General features: G+C 37.7%; 1 protein-coding gene and 1 non-coding gene across 2 annotated transcripts; both read right to left on the reverse strand.

Annotated features, from left to right (window-relative positions):
- Window positions 1-173: 173 nt before the first annotated feature.
- RIOK1 (RIO kinase 1) lies at window positions 174-27,038 on the reverse strand. Its single transcript, XM_033114758.1, has 17 exons — window positions 26,751-27,038; window positions 23,522-23,735; window positions 21,721-21,811; window positions 20,753-20,822; window positions 19,516-19,558; window positions 13,932-14,024; window positions 12,177-12,289; window positions 11,993-12,073; window positions 10,644-10,730; window positions 10,101-10,238; window positions 9,583-9,686; window positions 9,253-9,359; window positions 6,149-6,214; window positions 5,189-5,308; window positions 4,168-4,221; window positions 2,434-2,586; window positions 174-1,063 (listed from the first exon to the last, which is right to left on the reverse strand). Exons 1-17 carry the CDS (start codon window positions 26,819-26,821, stop codon window positions 953-955), a joined length of 1,716 nt encoding a protein of 571 aa, XP_032970649.1. The 5' UTR covers window positions 26,822-27,038; the 3' UTR covers window positions 174-952.
- On the reverse strand, window positions 1,430-1,559 carry LOC117027880 (small nucleolar RNA SNORA11). Its single transcript, XR_004424007.1, has one exon. It is a non-coding gene; the product is annotated as a small nucleolar RNA SNORA11 (small nucleolar RNA).
- Window positions 27,039-27,225: the final 187 nt, after the last annotated feature.

The raw sequence follows: 27,225 nt of genomic DNA on the forward strand, positions 1-27,225 counted from the left end.
ATTTCACTGAAATTGTTTTGTATTTTGAATTTTTTTAAAGAGAGAAAGGGAGGCTATTATGAACCTAATAAATTCGACTTAAAGTTGTAAAAGCTCAGTTGACCACCCCACCCCCGCCCCAATAACCCACCAACTCTCAAACAAGCAGCTGCAAGCTTCAGTTTAAGGGAAACTAAGTTTATTGACAAAATTGTTTCTGACGTAGGGGCTAAAACAGGCATTCCTAATATAAAGTATATGGTAAAAAAAATAACTTGAGCATTTCTTTCAACATTTTGTGCTGTTACAATCTCACCCTACTCCCTCTCTCACCTGCTCCACGCACATCCCTTCCGAACACAGTAAGTGGCAATTCCAATAGTCTCTCAGTCGGTTAGGTCAGAAACCCTGACATCACCCTTTACTTTTCCACACTCCTCCTATCTCCCCTAGCACGTCAATGCCCACAGAACAAAGCTGTAGTGAATGATTATAATGACAACCAACTGAATTCTCTTCTAAGTGAAACTCCCTTTTATAGAAACCATGGCATTTTAATCAAATGACTTCAGCTGTGCCTTTGGCATGTACAAGTACAGCAAAAACAATTTGCCTAAGTTTGTCCAAAGTGCCTTTGCATTTACATAAAGGTTGTGCATGTTCGTTACATTTAAATATTTACGATGCCTCAAAAACATATTGGAGAAAAAATATATTAAAAAAATTGTACAAAGTTCTTCATTAAAGTAGCTTAAATAAATCCTCTGTCAATACCAGACAGAGCCAGTGACTGAATCTGGACAACAGAGCTTAGAGCTTTTTACATAATTATATGAAAACATTTGAATCAGTCTTCACAGACACCGCTGTAGTAACCATTTGGTTAAAATCAATGTCCTATCTTCCAGATGCAGCTTAGAGTGCAGGCAAGGAAAGTATGATGAAAAATACCGGACATAATATACTTCTGATTCTATTTGCCCTTTTTCGTCTTGGCTGTCTTCTCCTTTCTTTTTTTCACATGTTTAGGAATTTTGTTTTTTCTTTTCTCTCTCTGGGCTTCCTTGACCATCTTTTTTCTTTCCTGTAAACAGAAACAAAAGTCTGAAATACAGATAGACAAGAAAAACAGACTTATTTGAATAACTTCACACTTATTTTATGAATAGAATTTCAAGCAACACTTATTGTTAATCCAATCAAGAGGGAAAACGATATTTAAACAAAATAAATTTTAATTTTTTCCTGCAGTTCAGTAGTTTTTAAAGCAGCAGGAAGCACTTTTTTTACTTTATGTCTAAGACCACCCATGGCCCACTCATGCACGAACTGGACAGGCCCCAGATGGCAACGTTTCCCACTAAATACTGCAGCTTTCCTTCTAATATTGAGCCCTGTCCCGTTGGTCCTGCCAGCAGCCATGTAGAGGTGCGGGGGGTGGGGAAGGGACACATGTAGGGTGTTTGTTCATAGGAAGGCCACACATTTTGTGCCCCTTGTCACAATGACCCTGGATTCCTGTTGGGTGCGTTGTAAACAGAGGAGCCATTTCTTCAGGCCCCCTGCTCTGAGCACACCCAGTAAATACTTTTTTAAAAGATGAGGTTTTCTTTTTATAAGAAAATTCCATTCATTTGGAGTATTCATATTATTGCTATAATTAAAGAAAAAGACGTATGTAAAAGGATAAAATGAGTGTAACATGAAAAAATAAAAATGACTATGGCTTGGTGGTAGAGTTTCGGGTGAAAACTGTCTTTAAGTATCTCAATAAAATTTGAAGATAGCCAAACAGAAATATCCATGAGGATGTGTACAACTACTTTTCTTTATAAATTTCATATTCTAACAGAAATGAAGTGTGGAAATGGACAAAATATTTATTTCCAGGAGATAAAGAGAAAAAACGTAATAGCGAGTTGGGTATGTCTCGCCGCGGTCTTAAGAGCCACACTTTCCAAGACTCAAAGGATTAAGCTACGAATGAAGAATAATAGTTACACAGCTGTCACGTATCATTCTATCAGTAGTGTCTCTTCTAGCTAGGAGTGGAAGAAACAGTCTATAGCTAGGAGTGGAAGAAACAGTCTTAGATTCGGGAAACACTGCGGGGGGGCTCTAAATCCCCCTGAAATGGCTCTTCAGTACCTCACCTTGGGGCAACTCCAACATCATTTGTACCTGAAGTGAATGACCATCATTCCTAATCAACGTACTGAACTTAGCGTGTCCTCTCCCCGTGCAGTGCCCAACGAGCCACTTAGAGAAGCCCAGTCTCTAGAGAATGTTACCACCAAAAGCAAAGTTCACACTTAGAACTGAAACTACAATTAGAGGTACTTATTAATTGATATTATGCTTTCAGCCACCATAATCTAGGTACTTGAACAAAGAGAAATGAGTGTGGCTGTGCTGCTATGTTAAAGAACAAGGAAATTTGTGTTCTTGGCAAACCTTTTTATCAACCTCAAGGTCAGTGGTGGGTTTCTTGGAGCAGGCATGGTCTCCTTGTTCTTCAGAATCTGTGTCAGAACACTCAGCGCTTCCAGCATCTTCTGAATCAGAACAAGTCTTTTCCCTCACTTGATTTTCTAGAAGTGCAGGGACCTTGAAAATATTACAGAACCATGTTATTCTAAACCAATCAGTTATCTATTGTATTAAATGTGTTAATGCCAGAATTCAGATGTCAGCCTTGCAGATATACATTGAAAAACAACAGCCTGTGCTGAAACATCAAAACGACAGAATCAACATCAGAGAGGAGGCCTGAAAGTAGCCATTCCAATGAGGACCAAGAAGATGCCCAAATGAAGAAACTGGGGCTGTACCTCGTGACCTAGAGCAACAACAGAACTGTTCTACTCCAGCAAAGGAGGTAGGCTGAGCTGGGATTTGGAAGCACAGTCATGTGCTGCCTAACGATGGGGATATGTTCTGAGAAAGGCAGTTAGGCGATTTTGTCACTATGCAAACATCACAGAGTGCGCTTACACACCCCTAGGAGGTGCGGCCTACTACTGTAAATGTATGTGATGTACTTTTATATGACTGTTAGCGCAGGGGGTTTGTTTACACCAGCATCACCACAAACACGTGAGTAATGTGTTGCGCTATGACGCTATTACGTCACTAGGCGATAGGACTTTTCATTGTCATCTTATGGGACCACAATCACACATGTGGGCCGTCACTGAAAAGCTGTCATGCGGTGATGACTGTGAAATACAGACAGAAGTAACAAATACTTATTCGGATAACTTCACAGCTGTTTTCCTCTGAATCAAATTTCAAGTAACACTTATTGTTAAGCCGATCAAGAGGGAAGACAATATTTAAACAAAATAAATTTTTACTGTTTTCCTGAAATTTAGCAGTTTTTAAAGCAGCAGGAGTCACTATTTTTAAAAGATGAGGTTGTCCTTTCAAGAAAGGACAAGAAAAAAAACCAAACATTTGGACAAGAAAAAAACCAAACATTTAAAAGGCAACTGTACAAAAAGATTTCCTATCAGGTTGAAACAAAATATTCATGCTGTGGAATTCAAAGCACAACTGCCCTATAATACCTACTACATATAATTCAGAAATGCAAAATACTAGAATTTTCCTAATTCAATTCTTCCCATAAAAGACACAGTAAATTTTCAAAAAACAAACTGTGATCCTTCATGCTTAAGCCTTTAATTAAAAACATTAAAAGGAATAAGAACTACCTTTATGATTACTTAAATTAGAATTAATCCCTGCTGTTCTAAAATGCAACACAAAACAAGATTGTTTTAAGAAAAAACACTACAGGAATTCAGCACTGCAAGACTGCTAAACTCATGCGACTGGTCTTCATACATACTAGTAGGAGACCAGATTCCACTGTTTTTTTAAGTTGTTTATAAAAACATCAAGAAGCACATGGTTATCATAATAACTTCACAAATGAAGACCAGGATACAAAAAGGATCAATGCTTCAGCTACCATAACAGACAATGCAGAGGCAGAATGAAAAGTAAACCATAACTTTCCGTATTTCAGTCTTATGTTTAAAAAGAATGAACACAAAAATGGCATATCTGAAAATGCCCACAGGCTTTTAAAGCATCGCTACTAATAATTGTATCATTGTTAATTTAATTCTAATAATACTTTACATTCATTTTATACCCTTACAAGAGTTTTCACATAAATACCTTCTGAACGCCTGACAAATCTTTCTTCAATCCTGTGACGGTTTGGTACAGAATCTTGCAACCAAAAAGAAAACAAAAATCAACAACAAAAAAAGCAGACAATGAAATAACACAATCCAATATTAAGAAAGAATGCTGTAGGCTAAATGATATATTGTGGATTATAAAAATTTATCTCACTGTAACAAAGGAAGTTCACGGCATGGGTGTTATTCTCCCTCACCAAGCCAAGTCTAGCCCACAGGCCGAATCTAACCCACAGCCTGATGTTTTTACTGATGAACACTCACAATCAATTTGATGATGGAAAACTCTAACTTTGAATCTCAATTAAATGAAAGGTATTCTCCTCCCCCAGATAATTCCATTGTCCTCTCATTAGACCTGTATCATGAAAGTTACATTCATTATTATTAGTGCTTTTAATTTTATCAATAAAAATTTTGGGGAAAATTTTTATATAATAGCCTCAATTTTGCTTCTTGTCCTGCAAAGTCAAATATTTACTACTGGCTCTTTAAAAAAATGTATACACATTTTAAGAAAGGAAAAAACTGCATCACTTGTAATACTCAACATATACCAATAACAAAAGATGAATACAAGTCACGTTTGACTTCTGCAATTACAAGAGGTGCTCAAAGTGGTTACCATCAGTGTCCAGACACTTCTGATTATGGTGAACTACTGCTTGAGCAGAGGTAACATCTCTTAAAATGTGTACACATTTTTTTTTGGCACCCCTGGTATATGTTAATGGATCTAGTATAAGAATCATTTATATGCTAGACTTCTATACAAATCTTCCCTCTTCTGCAATTATAGTCTGTTGCACTCATTCGAATGTGTCATTTCCTTTCATAAATACCAATGAATTCCCTTAGGTCCAATGTGCACAGAGGACATGTCAATGCAAACGGAATCAGCCGTCGCAGTAGGTTAGAAGCCAACACTCACGACTGCAGATTTGGGATGGGAGCTTCTTTGCAAAGCTGCGTGCTGTACAAACCAAGCCACTCACATTGTCTTGTTGGGCATTAATGGCCATGTCCTCTTCCTTCAGTTTCATCATTATATCCACATCCCTCTCATAATTTTTCACTTCATTCAAGGTTCTAGGAATATATGCTCGCTTAAACACCTAACACACACAGAGGAAGAGTAAAATCGATACTGTTACCCACATACTTCTCATTCGCTCAGCATCCTCATGCCCCATCGAGTCATAAAACCACCTGTCCTCATCATCTGCAACACTGCCTCTAGCCAGGCTGCTTGCACACGCTGGTGCGCTGTGCCAAAAGTACTGCGTTATTAATGATAAAAGATGAAATATGATTTAAGGTTTCCCTTAGCCTAACACTTCTCTCCCCTCGTTTGCATTCCAAAAAAGCTTTTCTGAGTGGGAGAGAAAGGTATAGAGCTGCCTGGCTGTGCCTTACAAAGGAACATGTTCTAACATTTTATAACTGTGCCATGGTGAAAAAAGGTTCAGAACTACTGGTGAGTGTAGGATACCTTATATTCATCCATCACACTAATAGCTGTGCGATTTTTTTTTTAAAGCCTACTATGGATCATCTTCACAAAAAATACACTGATTCCCAAGATTGAAATAGTTTTTTTGTTTTTTTTAACCAAACATAAATATTTAAAATCTACAAAGTTACTGGAATCAGTATTTAAATCATTTAAAAATTCACATTTGCAAACTAAAACAGGCTCCTCCTTCTTGAATCATATACTCCAACAGGTTCTTTAAAATGTCCCTCTCTAGGACAATGGGCTGCTGAGTGGAATGATGTAATAGAATGTTAAGTTAAACAACAATCACATAACATAGTACATCTCAAGGAAATATGATCATCATTTAAAAAAACTGCTTCTTAAAATCAAGTTCATGCCCTAACAATAAAAAAAAAAAAAAAAAATCTCAAAACACAAGTGTTTCCCAAGGCTATGAATATATAATAAATCTTACCTCTTCATCCACATGGTCTTGGCTGGACCTTTCTTCCTTGGTCCTTTGAGATGCTATTTCCATGGCCTTAGATAGAAAACAAAAATGACTTTCCTTCACATTCAACCTATAGAATCTAACATCCATAACCCAATTTTAGTATCCATCTGCTCTAATCTTCGTAGGTATGAGCTCTTCACACTTCTGAAAGGACTGGGTATCCTCTCGTGTTCAGATCAGCTCTCCATGTTAGTCCTCACCAAAAGAGTTGCCATCAACCCCAAAGTAACAGAATAAATCAAACTCATCTAGTCTCAGGGGATGCCTAGCTCCTTCCTCACAAGTAATACTACTTTTACTAATTATTAAATTAGTAAAAATATTTACTAAAGGAAAACTGAGACCCAAAGAATGAAAGAACCATTCCCTAATGCCCGAGCAGTCAATGGAGGGAATCAAAGAGAAGGTGGACTGCCCTCTAATTGTCAGTATATGGCTCTAATGCTGCTGCAGTCCAAACCACCAAAGAGAGCAATCTGAGAAAACAATGACCGGCACGAAGAATGTGACAAAGATTCTATAGGATTCTTTTGGCTTGTTAAACTGTAAAACTGAAGATTTGTTCTCTCCTCTATTCAGAATATACAGAAAAAAGGGAAGAATGGTGGTACCAGGTAACTTTTTGTTCTAAGGAAGAATTTAGGAATAAAAATAATGTGATATTTATTCATTCAACTCACATATGTGATCACTTACTATTGCCAGGTGCTGATTAGGTACTGGCAGTACAGGATTAAAACGCCTATCCCTTAAGTGTTTATAGTCTAACAGAGGGTGACAAAATTTAAAAAAAAAACACAACAAAAAAACACCTTAATATAGAAGCAATACAGAGTGACTCTTCTATTATAGAACTACATACTATGAAAATACAGTCGGCTCCTTATCTGTGTATCTGCATCTGTGCGCTCTGCACCCCCAGATTCAACCACCTTAGGATAGACAATATTCGAAAAAGAGTGTTAACACCGTTTGTTTCCCCAAAAATAAGACCTAGCTGGACAATCAGCTCTAATGTGTCTTTTGGAGCAAAAACTAATATAAGACTTGGTATTATGTATTTTATATTATATTATGTTATATTATATCATATTATATTATTATATGACCCGGTCTTATATTATAATAAAATAAGACCGATTCGTATGTTAATTTTTGTTCCAAAAAACACATTAGAGCTGATTGTCCAGCTAGGGCTTATTTTCGGGGAAACACGACATTGTTGCTGACGTGTACTATGCAGTTAGGTCTATGATGGCTGCATCTTGTGCTGAACACGTACAGACTTTTTTCTTGTCATTATTCCCTAAACAATACCGTATAACAACTATTTACATAGCATGTATGTAATATTAGGAATTATAAGTCGTCTAGAGATGATTTAAAGTGTAAGGGAGGTTACATGCAAATACTACGCTATTTTATATAAGAGACTTGAGCATCCTCGGATTTTGGTATCCATGGGGGCCCTGGAACCAATCCCCCTCAGATACTGAGGGATGACTGTACACCTTTGGAAATAATTATCTCTGCCTAATTTCTCCTCGAGAAAGTTTTCTGAACTGAGCTTTAAAGTTTACTAGGTAAAGCAAGATGAGGAAAGATAGAAATGGGAAGGCAGTCCAGGAAAAGGGGAAAATGTGAAACGGTATGATGAAACCTGAAAACCTGTGCAGGGGCATACATTCATCTGTTCAATATTCTATGATTCAGAGGTAACAAAAAAAAATGATGAACGGGACAGCAAAACTAAAAACTTGTGTGCATCAAAGGATGCAATCAACAGAGTGAAAAGGGAGCTTATGGAATGGGAGAAAATATTTGCAAATCATATCTGGTAAGGGATTAATAATATTCAGAATATTATTATAATATATAAGAAATATAATATATAAAAAATCCTTTAACTCAACAACAACAAAAAACCATCTGATTAAAAAATGGACAAAAGACTTGAATAGACATTGCTCCAAAGAAGAATATACAAATGGCCAACAAGCACATGAAAAGACGCTCAACTTTACTAATCATTAGGGAAATACAAATCAAATCTATGAAACACTACCTCTCACCCATCAGGATAGCTACTCAGGAAAAAAACCACCAAAACAAACTAAAAAGAAACCCAAAATAAAACAAAACCAGAAAAGAACAAGTGCTTTCAAAGATGTGAGGATGTAGAAAAAGTGGAATCCTTGTGCATTGTTGATGGAAACGTAAAATGGTGCAGTCACTAGGGAAAATAGTATGACTATTACTCAAAAAATTAGAATTACTATATGATTTGTTCCCCCTTTGTGCATAGCAGTATTATTCACAACAGCCAAACGGTGGAAGCAACCCAAATGTCCATCGATGGATGAATGGAAGAAAAAATGTGGTGTATACATACAATGGAATATGATTCAGTCTTCACCAGGAAGGAGATTCCGACACATGCTACAACATGAATGAACTTTGAGGCCATTGTGCTAAGTGAAGGAAGTCAGCCAGGAAAACACAAAGACTGTATGATTCCACTTATATGCTTCCACCTAGAGGAGGCCACATCATAAACACAGAGAATAGTGTAGGCGGGTGAGGGAGAAATGGGGAGTTTGTACTTAATGGGCAGAGTTTCACAAGATGAAGAAAGTTCTCTAGATGGAGGGTGGTAATGGCTGCAGAACAATGTGAATGTACTTAATGCCATTGAACTGTACACTTTAAAATGGTAAATTTTATGTTGTGTATTTTACAATTTTAAAAAGTCTGTGATTCAGAAAGTCCTCTGTGAAACAAGGGAAAGGAATTGACGGCCAAAAGCTAGTAAGTTTCTTACTAAACATACATGAACTTTGACAGTCTATGTAATACTGCCTGATGATTAGTCAAGAAACCTGGCTCTATCATTGGCTTTTCACTGTATTTTTGATTCCCCATCTGTGAAATCAGAAGAAAAAGGTCTGAGGAAGTTGTCAAAATGAACAAAAATTATGCTGAGCTATTTGAGTTCCTAGAAAGTGCTACATAAAGACAAATTACTACTGTTATTTTCTGTTCTTCCCCTTCCTTGCCCGTCTCACCTTAGACAGATATGCGTCCATGTTCTCCTGTGTGATTGACGGATCGGTGACAAATTCAAAGAGCTCCCGCACAGTCATCACAGCAACACCGCGCTTCAGGAAGAAATCTGTCAGCAGGAAACGTAAGACAGAGCTTTACAAGGGAAAAGGTGATTGTTCCAACAATTTTATAGAGAAACAAAGAAATAAAAAGATACCAATCTCCCAGAAAACGGTATTAAGTATCACTGCATCAGACGATTCAGTGCCAAGGTTTTATCTCAACAGTTTAACAGAGTACAGAATCCACACACAGCAACAAGGTAGTAGAATATTCCAGCTTCCACTCACCGTTGACATTGGCGCAGTCTTTCCTCAAGAATTCCAAGGCATGTGGGTGGTCATGCTCCACGGACTGAGACACGTCAATGATATACACATCCCCACCGCTGTACCTGGGGGCCAGACGTGCGGGGACCGTGACATACATCAGTCATGTGCACGCTTCCACTATGGAACCCGAGGGCCACACGTGTCGGGACGGTGGGGTATCACTACTTCCTACGTCCTTTGTTTCAACAATTCTCTTTTAAGAGCAAGGGAAATAATTAGTAAAATGAACAAGGTGGGGAAGGAGAGGAGGCCACTTTGACTAACAAGGGACGCAAATTCCCCAAGTCCTTTATGATCAGAGTGCTCTATTCAATGACGAAGGTCACCCAAGGCAGGAAACACACCCTATATTATGACCATGTGGAAGCCAACTTTAAAACTTCTGAATTTAGTATGACATCTTGGATTGGGATTTTATTTTTTTAGAGGACATGAAACAACTTATGGGAGGTTCCTAAGGGACAGAACGTACTCACAGCATGTTAAATTCACTGAGATCTGCATGGACAAGTCTGGCATCCTGGTACATTCTTCTCATGTATTGAATGACCTGCAGGTACAACTCCCGAGCCTTGGATTCCGATAATTGGATGTTTTTCAAGAGTGGCGCTGGCCTAGCATAAAAAGAAAATGGACAACTGAGATAGACTGACCCGGAACAAGCTTTCTTGTTTTATGCTACGTCAGTACATGCACTTCCCTCGTACAACTCATCACTGTACAATCTGGTTCACTACAGATGCACTTTCTAAAAAGTTGTCAACACACAGGTCCTTCCCCAGCTTACTGTATAAAATATTCCTCAAAAACAGGGTGAACTTTGTTAATCTGAAGCATTCTGAGACTTGAAAAGGTAGACGAAATTAGTAACTCTATGCACTAATACAATAAGCAAGTCATAAAAAATCTTCCAAAATGAAAGAAGCCATTTAAATGGGAAATAGTCATATATTGGATAATTCAGAGCACTTAAAACTACAATTTTGAGCATGTAATTATTAGGCCTTCCACATACTCACATGTCATCTTTACCAATGAAACCCATGACAAGAACATGACTTCTTAGCAGGATAGGCTCTGGGCATGGGATCCCCGCTGTGTTTAGCCTATGATTAAAACACAAAAGGACAAATGAAAAGTCGAAACAGCATCTAACACAAATTACAGCAGCTATAGCACACAAGATTAATATTGCTGTTAGGAAACAGCAGCAGAAAAATTGGGGACTTCTCAATTTTATTACTATATTTCATAAAATCTGAGACACCAGTGAATTAAGTGGCACCACCAAGAACGACAAAACACCGTTAATTCAACTACAACATCCCGTAGCCTCCAACATCCAACCTTATTCCAGAGATGTTAAACTATGAAAAAAAAAGTGTATCTTGGAGTTGATGAAATACAGCAGATATGTCCACAATTATCTTTCGAGTTGATCAGCCCCAACAACAATTAACAAAAATACCTGGACTCATACCTAATAGCTAACTGTGCACAAGATTTCAGGACTTTCAAAACAAATACCGTGTTTCCCCGAAAATAAGACCTAGCTGGACCATCAGCTCTAATGTGTCTTTCAGAGCAAATATTAATACAAGACCAGGTCTTATAAACCGGGTATGATGATATAACATGTGATATGATATGATATATGATATGATATATATAATACTGGATCTTATATTAAGTTTTGCTTTTAAAGACGCATTAGAGCTGATGATCTGGCTAGGTCGTATTTTCGGGGAACACGGTAGTAGTACTTAATACTAAAATACCCAGTGTATGTCACCTATGTACAACATATAAAACATTCAAATATATTTGAAAGAGGGAAAAACAAATCTTCAAATTTTTGAAAAAACTGGATCTCAACTAGGTAAGATGCCTTTACCTGATACAAATGTGTCAGTGCAAACAAAGAATGTATAAATGTGTCCAAAACTGGGCTGAAATAAGAAAAGGAAACCAATAAACACAGAGTTTAGGACCTAACAAGACTGTCTAAAACTCCAATACCTATTAAGAAATGACAGAGATTCTCACCATCTGATTAAGTCACTTCCCTGCTTCAAATCCTGTAACAGCTCCTTATCACCCTCAGTATAAATTCTAAATGTTTCACATGGCTTCCGAGGCTTTTTAAATGACCCAGCCTTGCTGAGTAAGTGTGAATTGTAGCAGAAGTCTTCTGTCATGGGTTCTCAGCGCAGGTAAGGTAGTCCTCCTCGTCCAGAAATTGGTTTCTTCTGCTTACCCAACAGACCTAACAGAACTGAGCAGCCCCATGTCCCTGTCCTTGCAGAGAAAACACTGGGGTCTGTGGCCAGTGTGCGGGCACAGCCCAGACACACACCCAGACAGTCACCTGATCAAGTTCCTCATTTCTTTTTCTGCCCAAGTCTTCACCATTTTTCTGGGGTTTCCTTTACAATAGCCGTGGCGAAATCTTGAACGAGAAAAATATTTATCTGAATCATTCCACTATTCTAGGGTTTAATTTTTAGGATATAGAAATTAAGCCAATTGAAAATAAAAAAATCTGAGCTCACCTGAATTCCCCACTTACGTACTTATCCCGATCTTTGAACACCAAAATAGAAGTTTTATAAATTTTGATTGCTCTGCTCTCTCCATTTGTTGTGCTAGCATGGTATACATTAGCCTATGTTAAGTCAGAAACAAAGAAAATTAAGTTTGTGTTTAATAACTACAAACAGTATTTCACTTTTTCAATCTATTTGATTCTAACCTCAAAAGTTAAAAGTCAAGTGAACTGAAGTAAACATAAGGAACACGATCATCTTTTGAATGTGGCTTAAAGTATAAAACATCATACCAAAGAGTACAGTAAATATATCTTAAATTTACATATATAGTAAAATCCAATTTCAATACACGTGAGAAGTAGTTTTAAACATTTTTTATATCAAGAATATGGAAAATATTTGATGCTATTCTTACTCATACATCTCATGATTTATAAATTGAATTTTACTGAGAACCGCTCCCCATAGAATGAGTTGCTAATTTAAAAACACCATGTTTGGTGGCCGGTTAGCTCAGTTGGTTAGAGCGTGGTTCTGGAAGCACCAAGGTTGCTGGTTTGATCGCATGGGCCAATGTGAGCTGCACCCTTCTTAAAAAATAAGGGGAGGCTGGATGGCTCAGTGGTTGGAGCGTGGTGCTCTTAACAGCAAGGTTGCCGGTTCGTGTCCCACATGGGCCAGTGAACTACGCCCTCCACATCTAAATTGAAACAATGACTTGACTTGGAGCTGAGCTGCGCAACCCACAACTAGATTTAAAAACAATGACTTGAGGCCGGCCCAGTGGCTCAGGCAGTTGGAGCTCCGTGCTCCTAACTCCGAAGGCTGCAGGTTCGATTCCCACATGAGCCAGTGGGCTCTCAACCACAAGGTTGCCGGTTCAATTCCTCGAGTCCCGCAAGGGATGGTGGGCAGTGCCCCCTGCAACTAAAATTGAACACGGCACCTTGAGCTGAGCTGCCGCTGAGCTCCCGGATGGCTCAGTTGGTTGGAGCGCGTCCTCTCAACCACAAGATTGCCGGTTCGACTCCCGCAAGGGATGTCCCCTGCAACTAGCAACGGCAACTGGACCTGGAGCTGAGCTGCGCCCTCCGCAACTAAGACTGAAAGGACAACAACTTGAAGCTGAACGGCACCCTCCACAACTAAGACTGAAAGGACAACAACTTGACTTGGAAAAAAGGCCTGGAAGTACACACTGTTCCCCAATAAAGTCCTGTTCCCCTTCCCCAATAAAATCTTTAAAAAATAAATAAATAAATAAAAACAACGACTTGACATCCTGGAAAAAGTGTTCCCCAATAAAAATAAAATAAGATAAAATAAAAACATCATGTTTGTCTTTCTCCACATCCATATATAAAGAAAAAAAAGAAGAAAAAGACATTCACTGACTCATAGAAACTAGACCTTACTCCCCTGTCCCTATTAGTAATGATCTGATTAGCACTCAGGCCTGCAGTAATCTGACCGTGGAGCTTACTGATGCGCACAAGTATTTGGACTCCATGACACAGTAGTGTATGGGAGTGAAAAGACAGTTATGTGCACAACTTCCTACCTAGCCATAACTAATAAAGCCATTTTTACAAACACTGATTAAACTATCCTGACTTGTGATTAGCTTTTTCTTTTCTTTCTAAAGGCACAATTTACCAAGTACCTTAGTTTCATTTGGTATCTAAAATAAGAAAACTAACGTGAAAACATTCAGGCATCTAAAACAAAAACCACTGAGGCATCCCAAGAAAAGCTCACTTCCTTTCCTGTGCTAATGCAGCCGTTTATCTCTGATATGATTCCTCTAGTCAACATCTTGAATAATATCATTCGTGTTCTGGGATCCAACACCTAAAAAGAAATGTAGAAAATACAAAGCTCAGAAAGAATAATACCAAATATTTCTCATGAAGCAGTTGACAATAAACTGAAGAGCTTAACTGTCCCATGCTATCCTGATTGGCTAAATGACAGTTGGTATTATGGTGTTTTCATGCACTCTAATTTGTAGTAAAGAAAATGTGAGGTGAAGGCCAGAGGAACCACAGAGACAATAAACCAACAGGTTCATCAGGCATGGAAATGAAAGGCTCCCAAGTCCAAGGGAAGCAGAAACTGACTCCAGACCAACAGTAGCTAATAGGAATATAATACAAACTACATAGGTAATTTTACACTTTTCAGTTATCACATTAAAAGAAGTAAAAGGTAACAGGTACAATCAGTTTTAATGTACTGTATTTAACCCAGTACATCTAAAGCACTATCATTTCAACATGTAATCAACCTAAAAAAGTTATTAGTGAGAGATTTCTGTTTTTCACCCTAAGTCTTCAAAATACAGCATGCAATTACGTTTATAGCACCTGTCAATTCAGATCAGCTCCATTTCAAGTGCTCCGCAGCCACTGTATTGGATATGTACCGTATTTTGCCATGTATAATGCACACTTTTTCCCCCTAGATTTGTGAGGGTAAAACAAGGATGCACGTTACACATGGCTAGTACGATTATAATTCTGTTTCCCTGAAAGATTGCACCAAAAATGTGGGTGAGCATTATACACGGCAAAATATGGTAACTTTGAACCAGGGGTCAGCATCCTATAGATCTTAAGTCAAATCCAGGCTGCAGAATGTTTTTTTCTACAGCCTGCAAGCTAAGAATTGTTTTTACATTTTAAAATAGTTAAAAAAAAAAAAAAGAACTGTGAGCTACAATGCTTAAAGTATTTATTTTGTAGGCCTTTAAAAGAAAGAGCTTGCAGTTTCTTGCTATAGATGAGTAAATCAGGCAAGTGGTCTCCTTTAAAGTAAGGGCAGTCAATTTTGAGTAAAAAGGATCCCAAAAAAGGATCACTCTTTAACAAACAGAAGGCAATGAAAGAAAGCCTGCTCCTGTCCATGCCTGAAACTGAAGCAGCCACATATTTACGTGCAATTTCAAGGGATACTCGCAGTAGATCCTTAGGGCTCAGGCAGCCTCTCTAGCTCAGTGGAGTGAGACAGCGTCAAGAGGCCAAATCTAACTACTCTAGAGTCTTCCTTCAATGAGATGACTGCAATCATACCAGAAACTTAAGGTTCACAGAAACAAAACAACCTTAAAAGGCTGCAGGACTGAAACCCCAATGATTAATACAACCATTACAACTGGAGGAGAATGAAAGGAGAGTGAGTGAATGGACAGTAAGCTGCCATTCCTTCTCTACCACACAGGTAAGTAGTGGGGGCGGAAGCCAGTTGAGCAGAGCACTTTAGGTAGAGCCCAGAGCTTCTACAAAACTGGCAAGTAGCCAAGTTAGGAGGGCGTACAAAGGAGCAGTGTAGCAAAATGGCTTAAACACAAAATAGAGATTGCCTTTTTGTTTTGTTGAAGGTTTTTTTCTTTGTGCAGCTCTTTAGTTTGATACAGTCCCATGTGTTTATTTTTGCTTGTTTCCCCTTGCTCGAGGGGAAGTGTCCAAAAAGATATTACTTAGACTAAAGTCAGACAGTTTACTTCCTCTGTTTTCTTCTAGGAGTTTATGGTTTCTGGCCTTACATTTAAGTCTTTAACCCATTTTGAGTTATTTTTGTATACCATGTAAAAGCATGGTCCCGTTTCTCTTTTTTTGCATATCATCTGTCCAGTTTTCCCAAAACTACTTGCTGAAGAGACTGTTGCTATTCCAATGTATATTTTTATCTCCTTTGTCCTAGACTAGCTGACAGTAAGTTAGGGTTTATTTCTGGGCTATTTTGTTCCGTTGACCTATGTGTCTGTTTTTACGCCAGTATCATGCTACTTTGATCATTATAGACTTGTAGTATAATTTGGTATCAGGTAGCATGAACCTCCAACTTTGTTCTTCTTTCTCAAGATTGCTTTGGCTATATGGGTTCTTCTGTGGTTCCATATAAATTTTAGGATTATTTGTTTTAGTTCTGAGAAGAATAACCTTGGGACTTTGATAGGAACTGCACTGAATCTGTAAATTGCTTTGGGTAGTATAGTCATTTTAACAATATTAATCATTCCAATCCACGAGCATGGTTTATCCTTCCGTTCATCTGTGTCCTCTTCAATTTCTTTCTTCAACGTCTTATCGTTTTCAGATTACATACAGGTCTTTTACCTCTTCGGTTAAGTTTATTCCTATGCATTTTATTCTTTTTGATACAATTGTGAGTGGGATTGTTTTCTGTTGCTGTTTATTAGTGTATAGGAATGTGACATATGTTAATTTTATATCCTGCTACTTTACTGAATTCTTTTATTAATTCTACTAACTTTTGATTTTCTATATATAGTATCATGTCATCTGCAAACAGTGACAGTACTTCTTCCTTTCCTATTTGGATGCCTTTTATTTCTTTTTCTTGTCTGACTGCTGTGGCTAGGACTTCAGTGGTGAAAGTGGGTATCTCTGTCTTGTTCCTGATTTTACAGAAAAAGTTTCAGCTTTTCACCACTGAGTATGATGCTAGCTATGGGCCTGTCATATATAGCCTTTATCAAGTTGAGGTAAGTTCGTTCTATACCCACTTCATTGAGAGCTTTTACCATAAATGAATGTTGAATTTTGTCAAATGCTTTTTCTACATCTATTGAGATAATCATATGATTTTAATCCTTGGTTTTGTGATGAATCAAATTAACTGTTTTGCAGACATTGAATGACCCTTGCATCTTTGGTATAAATCCCACTTGACCATGGTGTAATCCTTTTAATTCTGGCACCTATGTTCATCAGGGATATTGGCCTGTAATTTTCTTTTTCTGCAATGTCGTTGTCTGGTTTTGGTATCAGGGTAATGCTGGCATCGCAGAATGAGTTTGGAAGGAAACTTTCAACAAAACAGAAAGGCAACCCATTGAATGGGAGAATATATTTGCAAATGATATATCTGATAAGGGGTTCATATACAAAATATAAAAGAAACTCATACAACTCAATTACAAACAAACAATCAGATCGAAAAATGGGCAGAAGACATGAAAAGACATTTCTCCAAAGAAGACATACAGATGGCCAACAGACATGAAAAGATGCTCAGTATAACTAATCACCAGGGAAATGCAAATCATAACCACAATGAGATCCCACTTCACAGCAGTCAGAACGGCTATTATCAAAAAGTCAATAAACAAGTATTGGCAAGTATTTGGAAAAAAGGGGACCTATGGGCACTGCTGGTGGGACTGCAAACTGGTACAGACCCTATGGAAAACAGTATGGAGATTCCTCACAAAACTAAAAATGTACATACAACCCAGCAATTCCACTTCTGGGTATTTATCCCTCCCCCCAAAAAAACCCGAAGCATTAATTTGAAAAGATATATGCACCCCTATGTTCATTGCAGCATTATTTACAATAGCCAAGATGTGGAAGCAAGCTAGGTGTTCATCGATAGATGAGTGGATAAAGATGTTTATATAGTAGTAATATACAGTATTTATTCCATTGTGGATGGAATATTATGCAGCAATAAAAAAGAATTAAATCTTGCCATTTGTGACAACATAGATGAATCTAGAGGGTATTATGCTAAATGAAGTCAGGCAGAGAAAGACAAATACCATACGGTTTCATTTATATGTGGAATGTAAAAACAAAACAAAACAAAAACAGACTCACAGAAACAGAGACCAAAGGGATGATTACCAGAAGGGAGGGGGTGGAGAGATGGGTGAAAAGGGGAAAGAGAATATAGCCGATAATACTGTGATGTTTGCACGGTGACAGATGATTCCTAGACTTAGTGGGGTGTCACACTGTAAGGTATAAAAATGTTAAATCACTACATTGTACACCTGAAGCTAATATAACCAATATAAGATTATGTACCAACTATACTATATACTTAAATAAAAAAAGAAAATAGAAATATGATAGAATAAACTTACAAATTTATGTTTTATAAAGACAGTTTAAGACTCAAAATATATACTCTCACTGAAAATAAATTTTTAGGGTTGGCCAGATGGCTCAGTTGGTTAGAGCATGAGCTCTGAGCAACAGGGTTGCTAGTTCGATTCCCACATGGGCCAGTGCACTGCACCCTCCACAACTAGATTGAAGGACAACGAGTTGGAGTTGATGGGCCCTGGAGAAACACACTGTTCCCCAATATTCCCCAATAAAATTAAAAAAAGAAAGAAAGAAAAGAAAGCCTGGTCCCAGGGACATGGCCTCCAAAGTTTAAAAAAAAAAAAATAGACAAATTTTGAAAGAGAAAAAGAAAGGATTTCCTGTCCGAGTTATTTGAGGGTCTTTGAAAATTAAAGCAACCTCATCTCTCTGAGCTGGACTGCACTTTGTTTTCAATCACAAAAAGAAATCACACAAAATAAATCAATTAGAGGACAATGAAGACATGGATCCCAGATCCCCTCCTGCCCAAATGTGAAATTCTTCAATTGTACAAATGGCTCTAGAGCTCAGGCTGAGTGTTACTCCCTTGGGGGATTCAGGTAAATAGAAGGGGTGCTTATGTCTGAAACCAAGGATCTGTAGGTGAAAGAGGCTACTATTCCAAAATGTGTTTGTGGACATGTGTATGGGTGGGGAGAAGGGAGGTAGAGTGCATAGCAATGTTTTGACCCTTTTTATCACTTTGTTCTCATCAGAAATCTGGGTTGGGGCAGCTGGGTAGCTCAGTTGGTTAGAGCGTGGTGTTCTTAACAACAAGGTTGCCGGTTCGATCCCCACATGGGCCACTGTGAGCTGCGCGCTCCACAACTAGATTGAAACAACTACTTGACTTGGAGCTGATGTCCTGGAAAAACACACTTAAATAAAAGTTTAAGAAAAATAAAAAAGAAATCTGGGTCAATGCTAACATCCAATTACAACCTCTACATGTGGGAAAACTAGGGGCAGATTTTTCCCCATTCTTGAATAGAAAGAATCAAAGAAGCATACTTTCTAAACCAAGTAAGGGACTGCTCATTGAAAATTTTAAGGCATTACGTGTCTCTCTCTCTCACACACACTACCACCAACCCTGCTGTGTGGCAGATACCTGATCTATCGTCTAGGAAAGTTCACAAAATTCCTGCAGATCTTGTTTAAGAGGTCTTATAGTCAATTCTGATTCCCCCCAGAAGATGAAAGCATTGCATGGTGGCTTCACAGGGCCACAGAGGGGTGCATGACTCTAATCTGTCTAATAATACTCCTAATACAAAAAAAGTAAAATGTAGATCTCTAAACTCAAAACTATAAGGAGTAATTTTATATAGGAGTCATTTTAGGAAACAGCATTAAGCAAGAAGGATGAAAGCAAACCACAATTCAAAGAAAAAAGAAATGCTACTTTAAAACAGTAACTTGTAAACACATTTAAATTGTACCTGTTCTACAGTTGCTCTGTCCGCCTTATCTTTAATGCGATACCTAACCAAAAACAAAAAAGTATAAGTGACAGTCAAAATTCAGCCAGAGAAGCCAAAATAAAAGTTTCTAATGTACATCATTCCAGTCAATTCCTAAGTAGGCAGTTTCTTTAATAAGAGATTTCATGATTTCAATATATTTTCATCACCACTGTAACTTCTTTCATTTTCCCTTAATAAGCAATTTAGTTCCCTAGGGCAAAAGGAACATATTTGCAGCAAGGAAAAAAAAACTCTATCCATATTTTGGAAGCATTAAATAAAAAGAACAGCTGGGATAAAGTGAACTATGCTGGAAAAAAATAAAACATTGAGCCAATAGTGTCCTTAAAAACTTTAATGATTCTATTAGTACAGAATTAAAACCATATATAAGGCTTTCTTTAGAGTCCTTTTCTACAAAGACACAAGACATCACTTCAAGACAGTTACTGAGTTCTGTATTAAAATGCAGACTCTGATTAGCTTCGGCTCATATACTAATTGACTCAATTAACACACTAACCTAAACTAGTAATAAAGATTCAAACACAAAGATTCAAACACTTCAATGAAATAAATGACTATGGGGTTTCTCAAAAAGCTAGTATCTCTTGGGTATAGCAACAAACTTGGGTATAGAAAAAAAATTGGCTTTTAGTTAGAAGAAAACTTTAAGTTCAGTACTAGAATTGCTACTTGTGTCAATTTCTATAATAATATTGTTAATGTCTTAGTTATTAGCATATAGAAATTAGCCAGATCTTAACAATGGGTTTTGAGAACAGAGATGTAAATAGAAACTGTTTTTAGTCATATCATTATTTAATTTTAAATTTTCCCTTAAAATTTTAAAAATATATCCTGGAAGGGAACAATTCTTAATAAATTCTAAAAAGGGAGTATTTTTATGCTGTAAGATATTAACCTTTTAACAGTTGAAACATTTCAACAGAAATTTACAAACACTGTTATCTTCCTGAGAGCACATCCATGAATTTCATAAGATTAGTTTTACCATATATTTCTTAGTAAGACTCATTTAATATTTTCAACTTACAAAGGCACAAAATACCCACATTTAAGCTTTAAAAGAAAAAGGTTTAAGTATGTAAAAATCCCAAACCATCCTTTGCAAAAGCATTATGACCAAGATGTTAAATTTGTCTAGAATTAGTACCTATCAGCCATGTTTTATAGTTAAAATATTACTTACATTTCTGCTTCCTTCTGTCTAGATTTTTCGGTGACTTTATTTATGACAGAATCAGTAACATTTAACTTGTCTAAAAATAGAAAAAAGTCCACAATGTAAACAATATGTAAGACAGAAAGACGTTAACAGTCGTTCTGAATAGGATCCTTCACCCCGCCTCCTTCTCTATTTTCTAAAGACTTTACTATACATAGAATATATTTTAGTAATGAAAAAACTGTTTAATGTTTTTAAAGGTAAACACTAAGTTGTGTTTCCTCAATAACAAGTGTCACTTTCATCACTACAGTTACAATTTTTGAGCCATAGAAATACAGACCCAGAAACCCCTCAAAAATACTGTATTTGCGTATGTTGAATTTCAGACACTTAGTATTTTGTATGACCAATATAGATAACATAACTGCCCAAATTCCAAGTTTAATTCTAAAAACGTCAGTGTCATTCCAAATTATAGGTCCATGATAGGCAATGGTAGGGTGTGAGACGCTGTGCTAGGTTTATAACAGGTCAATGTCTACAAGAGAAAGATGACCTTGTATTTCTCAAGAGGTGGTAGCTCAAATTAATATACTGATTCTTTGCATTCAGCAGCTCACTCAATGATTAATGCCTACATAAAAAGTCTCTGGTAAACAAAATGTAATTATATCGAATATCCTAGTATTTTCAGTATCCTATGAGATAAACCTACTACAAAATCTAATACAAAATAGACAGTAACTTGAATGGGTATCTGCAACTTCGTATTTGTACAACAGCCTAGAAAACAGGACTAAAAAGGCATAGTTTAAAGTCCTTCCCTTGAAACAATGCTTTAAATTACTAAGTTTTTATTTTCTCTAAGCATTATTCAGTCAGTAACACTGAATATATTAATTTCTTGAGCTAAAAAACTTTCACAACACTTCATGGTTTTGGAAGAATTTCCTCATAGCCCAGTCAAGAAATGTATTTTACAAACTCACCTAGATTAATTTTATTCTCAAATTTCCGTAAGACTTTGTCTGCTGGAGTAGACATTTTGGCAGAATTGCAGTTGGAAGGCTGTCGATTTGCCTAGAAGAAATGAATTCCAGAGTATAAGGCACTAGTTATAAATACAAACCTAAGGTTCACCATGACATTTTTTTCCCTTGGTTCATAGTTAACTATTAAAACATCAATACTTAAGAGGAGTACCCTAAGAATCAATCAAATTTGCTCAAGAAAAATTTTTAAAGGCATTTGAAATAGGTTAAAGTTACTGGTGAAAACAAAGAGTCTATATAATCTGGGTTTCTTTTTTTTTTTTAAACCTCTTTACAATGTATTCCTCATTATTACAAATGAATTAAAATTTAATGCATTTTTCTGATTTGGCTGGTTTACAGATCTAAAACTTGAGAATGTTACTACACCCTAAAAGTGTATAATATAGAGCTAAGACCACTAATAAACAGGTTCTAAGAATTTCATTTTGGGTCTAATATCTCAAGAAAAGGAAAGATTAAGAATGAGGCTTAGCACTTAGACTAGTGCTATACAGAAACTTAATAGCAAAAAGAGAAGAAAGGGGAGAAGATATCCAGAACCCCAAATAGAATGGAGTACAGATAAAAAGGGCCTGTAACAATTACTGATTCAATCCTGCTATCTAAGCCTGGAATCTATAGGCTGAGTTGTTTCTTGTTTGCATAAAACTGTTAAATTTTTCTATTAAATATAATTTTTAAAATAAAATTTGAGTTAAAATAATACATGTTCACAGTAGAAAACACAGGCAAAATTTTAATCACCTATAATCCTAGCACCCAAAGATAATAGTTAACATTGAGGCACATATAGTTTTCCCTACCTTTATTAAAAGAAATTATACTCTTATGTTGAAATTGCTCAATGTCTTACCAATGAATCAATGGAGGAGTTACCAAAATAAGATCACAAGTGTGAAATTTCTTTGGTTATTTTAAAAACGCATGCACTCTAGTCCACAATATAGCTGTTTTAATTTTCAAAGAAACATTTATGATTTTCTTCCCCCTCCCTATCCTTTCAACAACATTTATGCTCCAGTAAGATGCACCACGTTAATCCTATGGCTCTGGAACACTTGGTATTTCAGTGCGAGCAGGCTCTACATGGCTTGTTACCTTGTGCTTAGCACGTGGTCCAAGATGGTAGATCATGAACATATCTCCATGTCATGAATATAGTCTTCCACTGTAACCCATTTTATGGCTGCATAATATCCCATTATACAAACCAACCCCATGGTAAATTTAGTCAACGTTGTTTCCAACATTTCTCTACTAGAAACAATACTGGAGGATCATTCTTGTAACTAAGTCTTGGTACACTCCTAAAAGACTTGCTGAGTCAAAGTGTTTATTTTGTAAGCTTTTAAAGCTTTTATCACATACCAGTTTATCCTCCAAATAACTGTATGTATTTAGTGAACCATCAGTTATATATTTTGTGTCTATGTTAGTTTCAGAGGCGGAAAAAATGGCATCCATCTCTACATAGTTAATCTGCATTTCTTTAATTACTAATAAACTTGAACTTTTTCTCTATGTTTCTTAACCATTTGTAGAAAACTGCCTGTTTGTGTCTTTTCATATGCAGATTTTTAAGTGCATTATCTTATGACAATTTAAGTAACTTTTAAAATTTACTTATAACCTGAAGAAAATCTTTGTTACTCAATTCCAGAACTACAAAAAGTCCCTTTATACAAGAAGACATAAGCAAACAACATAAAGATGTACAGAATCATTTATAAAATACCTGTGGGTTACTCCTTCCAATCGACATACAACCCTTGGTGAGTTTTCCAACTCCATCATCCCAGTCCCAACCATCATCATCATCATAATCTTCTTCCTCCTCCTCCTCCTCCTCCTCCTCTTCTATCTCACCTTCACCCATCTTCTCATTATTTTGAAGATCTTCAAACAGAACACCATCTTCCTCTTTGATTGTCTTCAAGTCAATGTTTTCACTAGAAATAACAATGTTTTAGTGTGTTTATACATACTCTAATTGGACTTACGTATGAATTTATTTATGACATAATAGCTTAATCTATGCCAATAAATCTAAACGTTTCCCTTTCAACATATCTCCCAATAAACTCCATCATAACACCAAGTTCTCCTGTTTTTCAGAGTTGTTCCACTTGTTGTTTGCTTATTCTCCAGGTCCTGTTAAAGAGGTGTATCAGGTTAAATCCACCTCTGCATTCATGAAGTCAGAATTTATATTGTTACTGTCTCTGCTGAATGCACTGAACTCTGATCAGTACGCCAGACCTGACTCTACGAAAACCATTCAGAGCTGTGTTAAGAGGGGGAAAAAAATTTTCTGACAAAACTTGGGAATAAGTCTAAAGCAGCCTTACCTTGAACTCAACACCACTTTACAACAAAAGGAGCTCTATTATAGATTTGTGTTACACAAGGAATGGTGACTATAAGCACCACGAATGAGAGAAGTAGGCTGGGTATAATTAAACAGAAGTGGGGATTGTCAAACCTAGAGACAAGCCCCAAGTAGAGAGAGCACGATAGGGTCTGTTTTTGCCATATGAGAATTCAGACCCAGTGTTACCATATCTTCTTAGTTTTTCAAGAGCCAGAAATCTGGATTTTTGTGTGAAATCTCCCCGTTAACTGGCATATTCAATTTTAACAAAATACTGTGCATGCCAAACGAAATATGTGTGCAGGTCAGATTCAACAGAGGTACTACTAGTTTTGACCTCTCATATGGAGAACAAGGTCAGAAACCATATAAAACAATTGATAATATGCACTACCAGCTTAAAAAGTCAGATGTGAGTCTAAGTAAATTCAGATGATCAATCCTGAATTTTTTTTTTAAGTGTGTTTTTCCAGGACCCATCAGTTCCAAGTCAAGTAGTTGTTTCAATCTAGTTGTGGAGGGCGCAGCTTACAAAGGCCCATGTAGGGATGGAACCCGCAACCTTGTTGTTAAGAGCACCGCGTTCTAACCAACTGAGCTAACCGGCGCCCCAATCCTGACTTATTAATTAGCCATGGCTTACAGGACTCCAAATCTCCATGGACATGGGTGGGAAGAGAACAAACATTAGGCAGCTGCTATTTACTAGGATTTTATAAACATAATCCATAAATTGATCATTCATTTGCCAATAACCTAGAGTGGCATGTTAAAGTTATGCCTTCAATTGTACTAGGGCTTCTCAACCTCGGTGGACAATTCTTTGTTGTGGGAGGTTGTCTTGTACCTTATAGGATTTTTAGCAGCATCTCTAGCCTCCACCTACCAGATGCCACTAGTGTATTACCATCCCCAGTTGTGACAAACAAAAATGTCTCCAGAAATTGCCCAAAGTCCCAAGGCCGGGGTGGGGGTGGGGGGCGAGGGCGGAGGCAACATCTATTGGATTACCTTTATAATATCCAGTGATGGATAATAAACCAGTGTACACTCATTACCATTAACTATGCACCAGTCACATAGGCTGTTTCTTTTTTCCCTTAACTTCTTCCCTAAGGTCTTTTGCATACTCAGCTGTAAACATAAATCTGGAATGCCCTTCTCATTTCTCTGACTAAATCCTACTTATCCTTCCAGTATTAGCTTACTATCACTTGCTCAGGGAAGTCTACCCTATTCTTCACCCACTTCTCCTTTGTACTACTTTCTAATACAAATCATTTGTCTAATTATTTAATATGTTTCCCCTGCTAGAGCGAATCTCTGTGTCAGAGTGGTTTACTAACATATCCCTACCAACTAACACTATATCTGACACATCGAAAGCCATCAACATATATTTACTAAAAATCTCCAATTGCTTAATAAAATGGCCATGTAATGAAACCTTAATGTAAACATAAAGTAAAAACCGTATTTTTTTTGGGGGGGGGGAATTCCAAAATAATTCTGGTTCATTCTGCTTTCAAGTAAAAGTTATCCTTAATTCCTTTTGTTTCATACCTCACATGCAATCTACCACCAAACTGTCACTTCTACCTCCAAAACATATCCCTATGGTCCTATCTCTAACTCTCACCATCTTTGAACTGAATTACTTCATTACTTTTGAACGGCTTCCACTCTTGCCCTCCAAAACCATCCTCTCCATAGCAGAGTAATTCCTTTAAATCGTAAATCAGATGTCATTTCCCTGCTAAAATCCTTCCTATGGCTTTCTATAAGACCTAGAATAATATCTCAGTTCCTTACCATCATTTGTAAGGCTCTATACGATCTGGCCCCTTCTCACTTATATATTGTTTACCCACTAATCTTCTCAAGTACCTCTGCAGTGCTCTAGGCACAATTACCTCTAAATCTTCCTTTTACAGCCAAGAGGGATCTCACTGCTGGGACTTTGCAAGTGCTGTCCCCTCTTCCTGAATGGCTCTTCTCTCTGCTCTTCCCTAGGTTAGCCCATTATTCTTGTTCAGTTCTGGACTTAACCCCTTCCTGACCAAATCATAACTTGGCCTATCAACTGATTTTAATTATCTGCACAGTATATATTATTATCTGGTTTTTGTTTTTTAAATACCGCTATGTACTCAATTGCCTACCCACCCTCCCAAGTAGAAAGTAAAATTCAATGACAGTAGGGACTTAGTTTGTCTTGTTCATCACTAGCTCCAGCGCCGAGGGCAGAACCTGGCACACATTAGGTGCTCACATATTTTTTGAACACTGAATGTAATTAAAGCTCAAAAACCTGTTTCCCAATCGCTATCCCCATCTCTGCCTCTCAGCGATGCTAACCAACCAACCTGGGAGCCCTGGACTACCTTGACAAGTGGCTGTCATTGATTGCCGTAAACTGGGACGACAGTCACTGCTGGGATGGACGAAGACGCAAAACGCTGTAAAAAGAGGCCCCGAGTGATGAATTACCAGTCTCCCCCTAAACCACAAACAAGTGTTAACTCCCCGACGGAGCGGTGGCGGAAGAGAGAGCAAAATCCCAACAAAGTCGGTGTACTCCACCGCCGTCTACCTGTCGGAGGAATCCGCGTCGTCGAACTGCCCGGGCACTACCCGACTCATCAGCAGCCGCCGGTAGTCCATGACCGAGAGCGCAGTTTCAGCGCCACCGAAGGCCGCCCGCCCGCCCAGCGATGGGTCAGGAACCGCACAGAGACGGTTCTATGTGCGGCCGACCCAACAGCCTCTCCGCAGATGGCCGCCTCGCAAACCACTCAGAAGCCCTCACACCAAAAGTGAGCGCCACGTGCTTTGAGGAATTAGGATCCACAGCCTTTGCACTGTGGCCTGCGCTCAACCGGAGGCCCCGCCCCTACCGGAAAGCTTGGCCTACCGGAAGTCCCGCCCCGGTGCCGGGTTGAGAGCTTGGAGCTTGCGCGGAAGTGTACGTGACAGCGATACATCGAAATGTTAGGCGGCCTTGAGATGCTGTTCTCGCTGAGCCAGCGCCGGCCGTTCCATCTGGAGTTTTAGTTCCTGCACCTCGC

Source organism: Rhinolophus ferrumequinum, chromosome 9 (genome assembly GCF_004115265.2).
Source record: "Rhinolophus ferrumequinum isolate MPI-CBG mRhiFer1 chromosome 9, mRhiFer1_v1.p, whole genome shotgun sequence".
NCBI lineage: Eukaryota > Metazoa > Chordata > Mammalia > Chiroptera > Rhinolophidae > Rhinolophus > Rhinolophus ferrumequinum.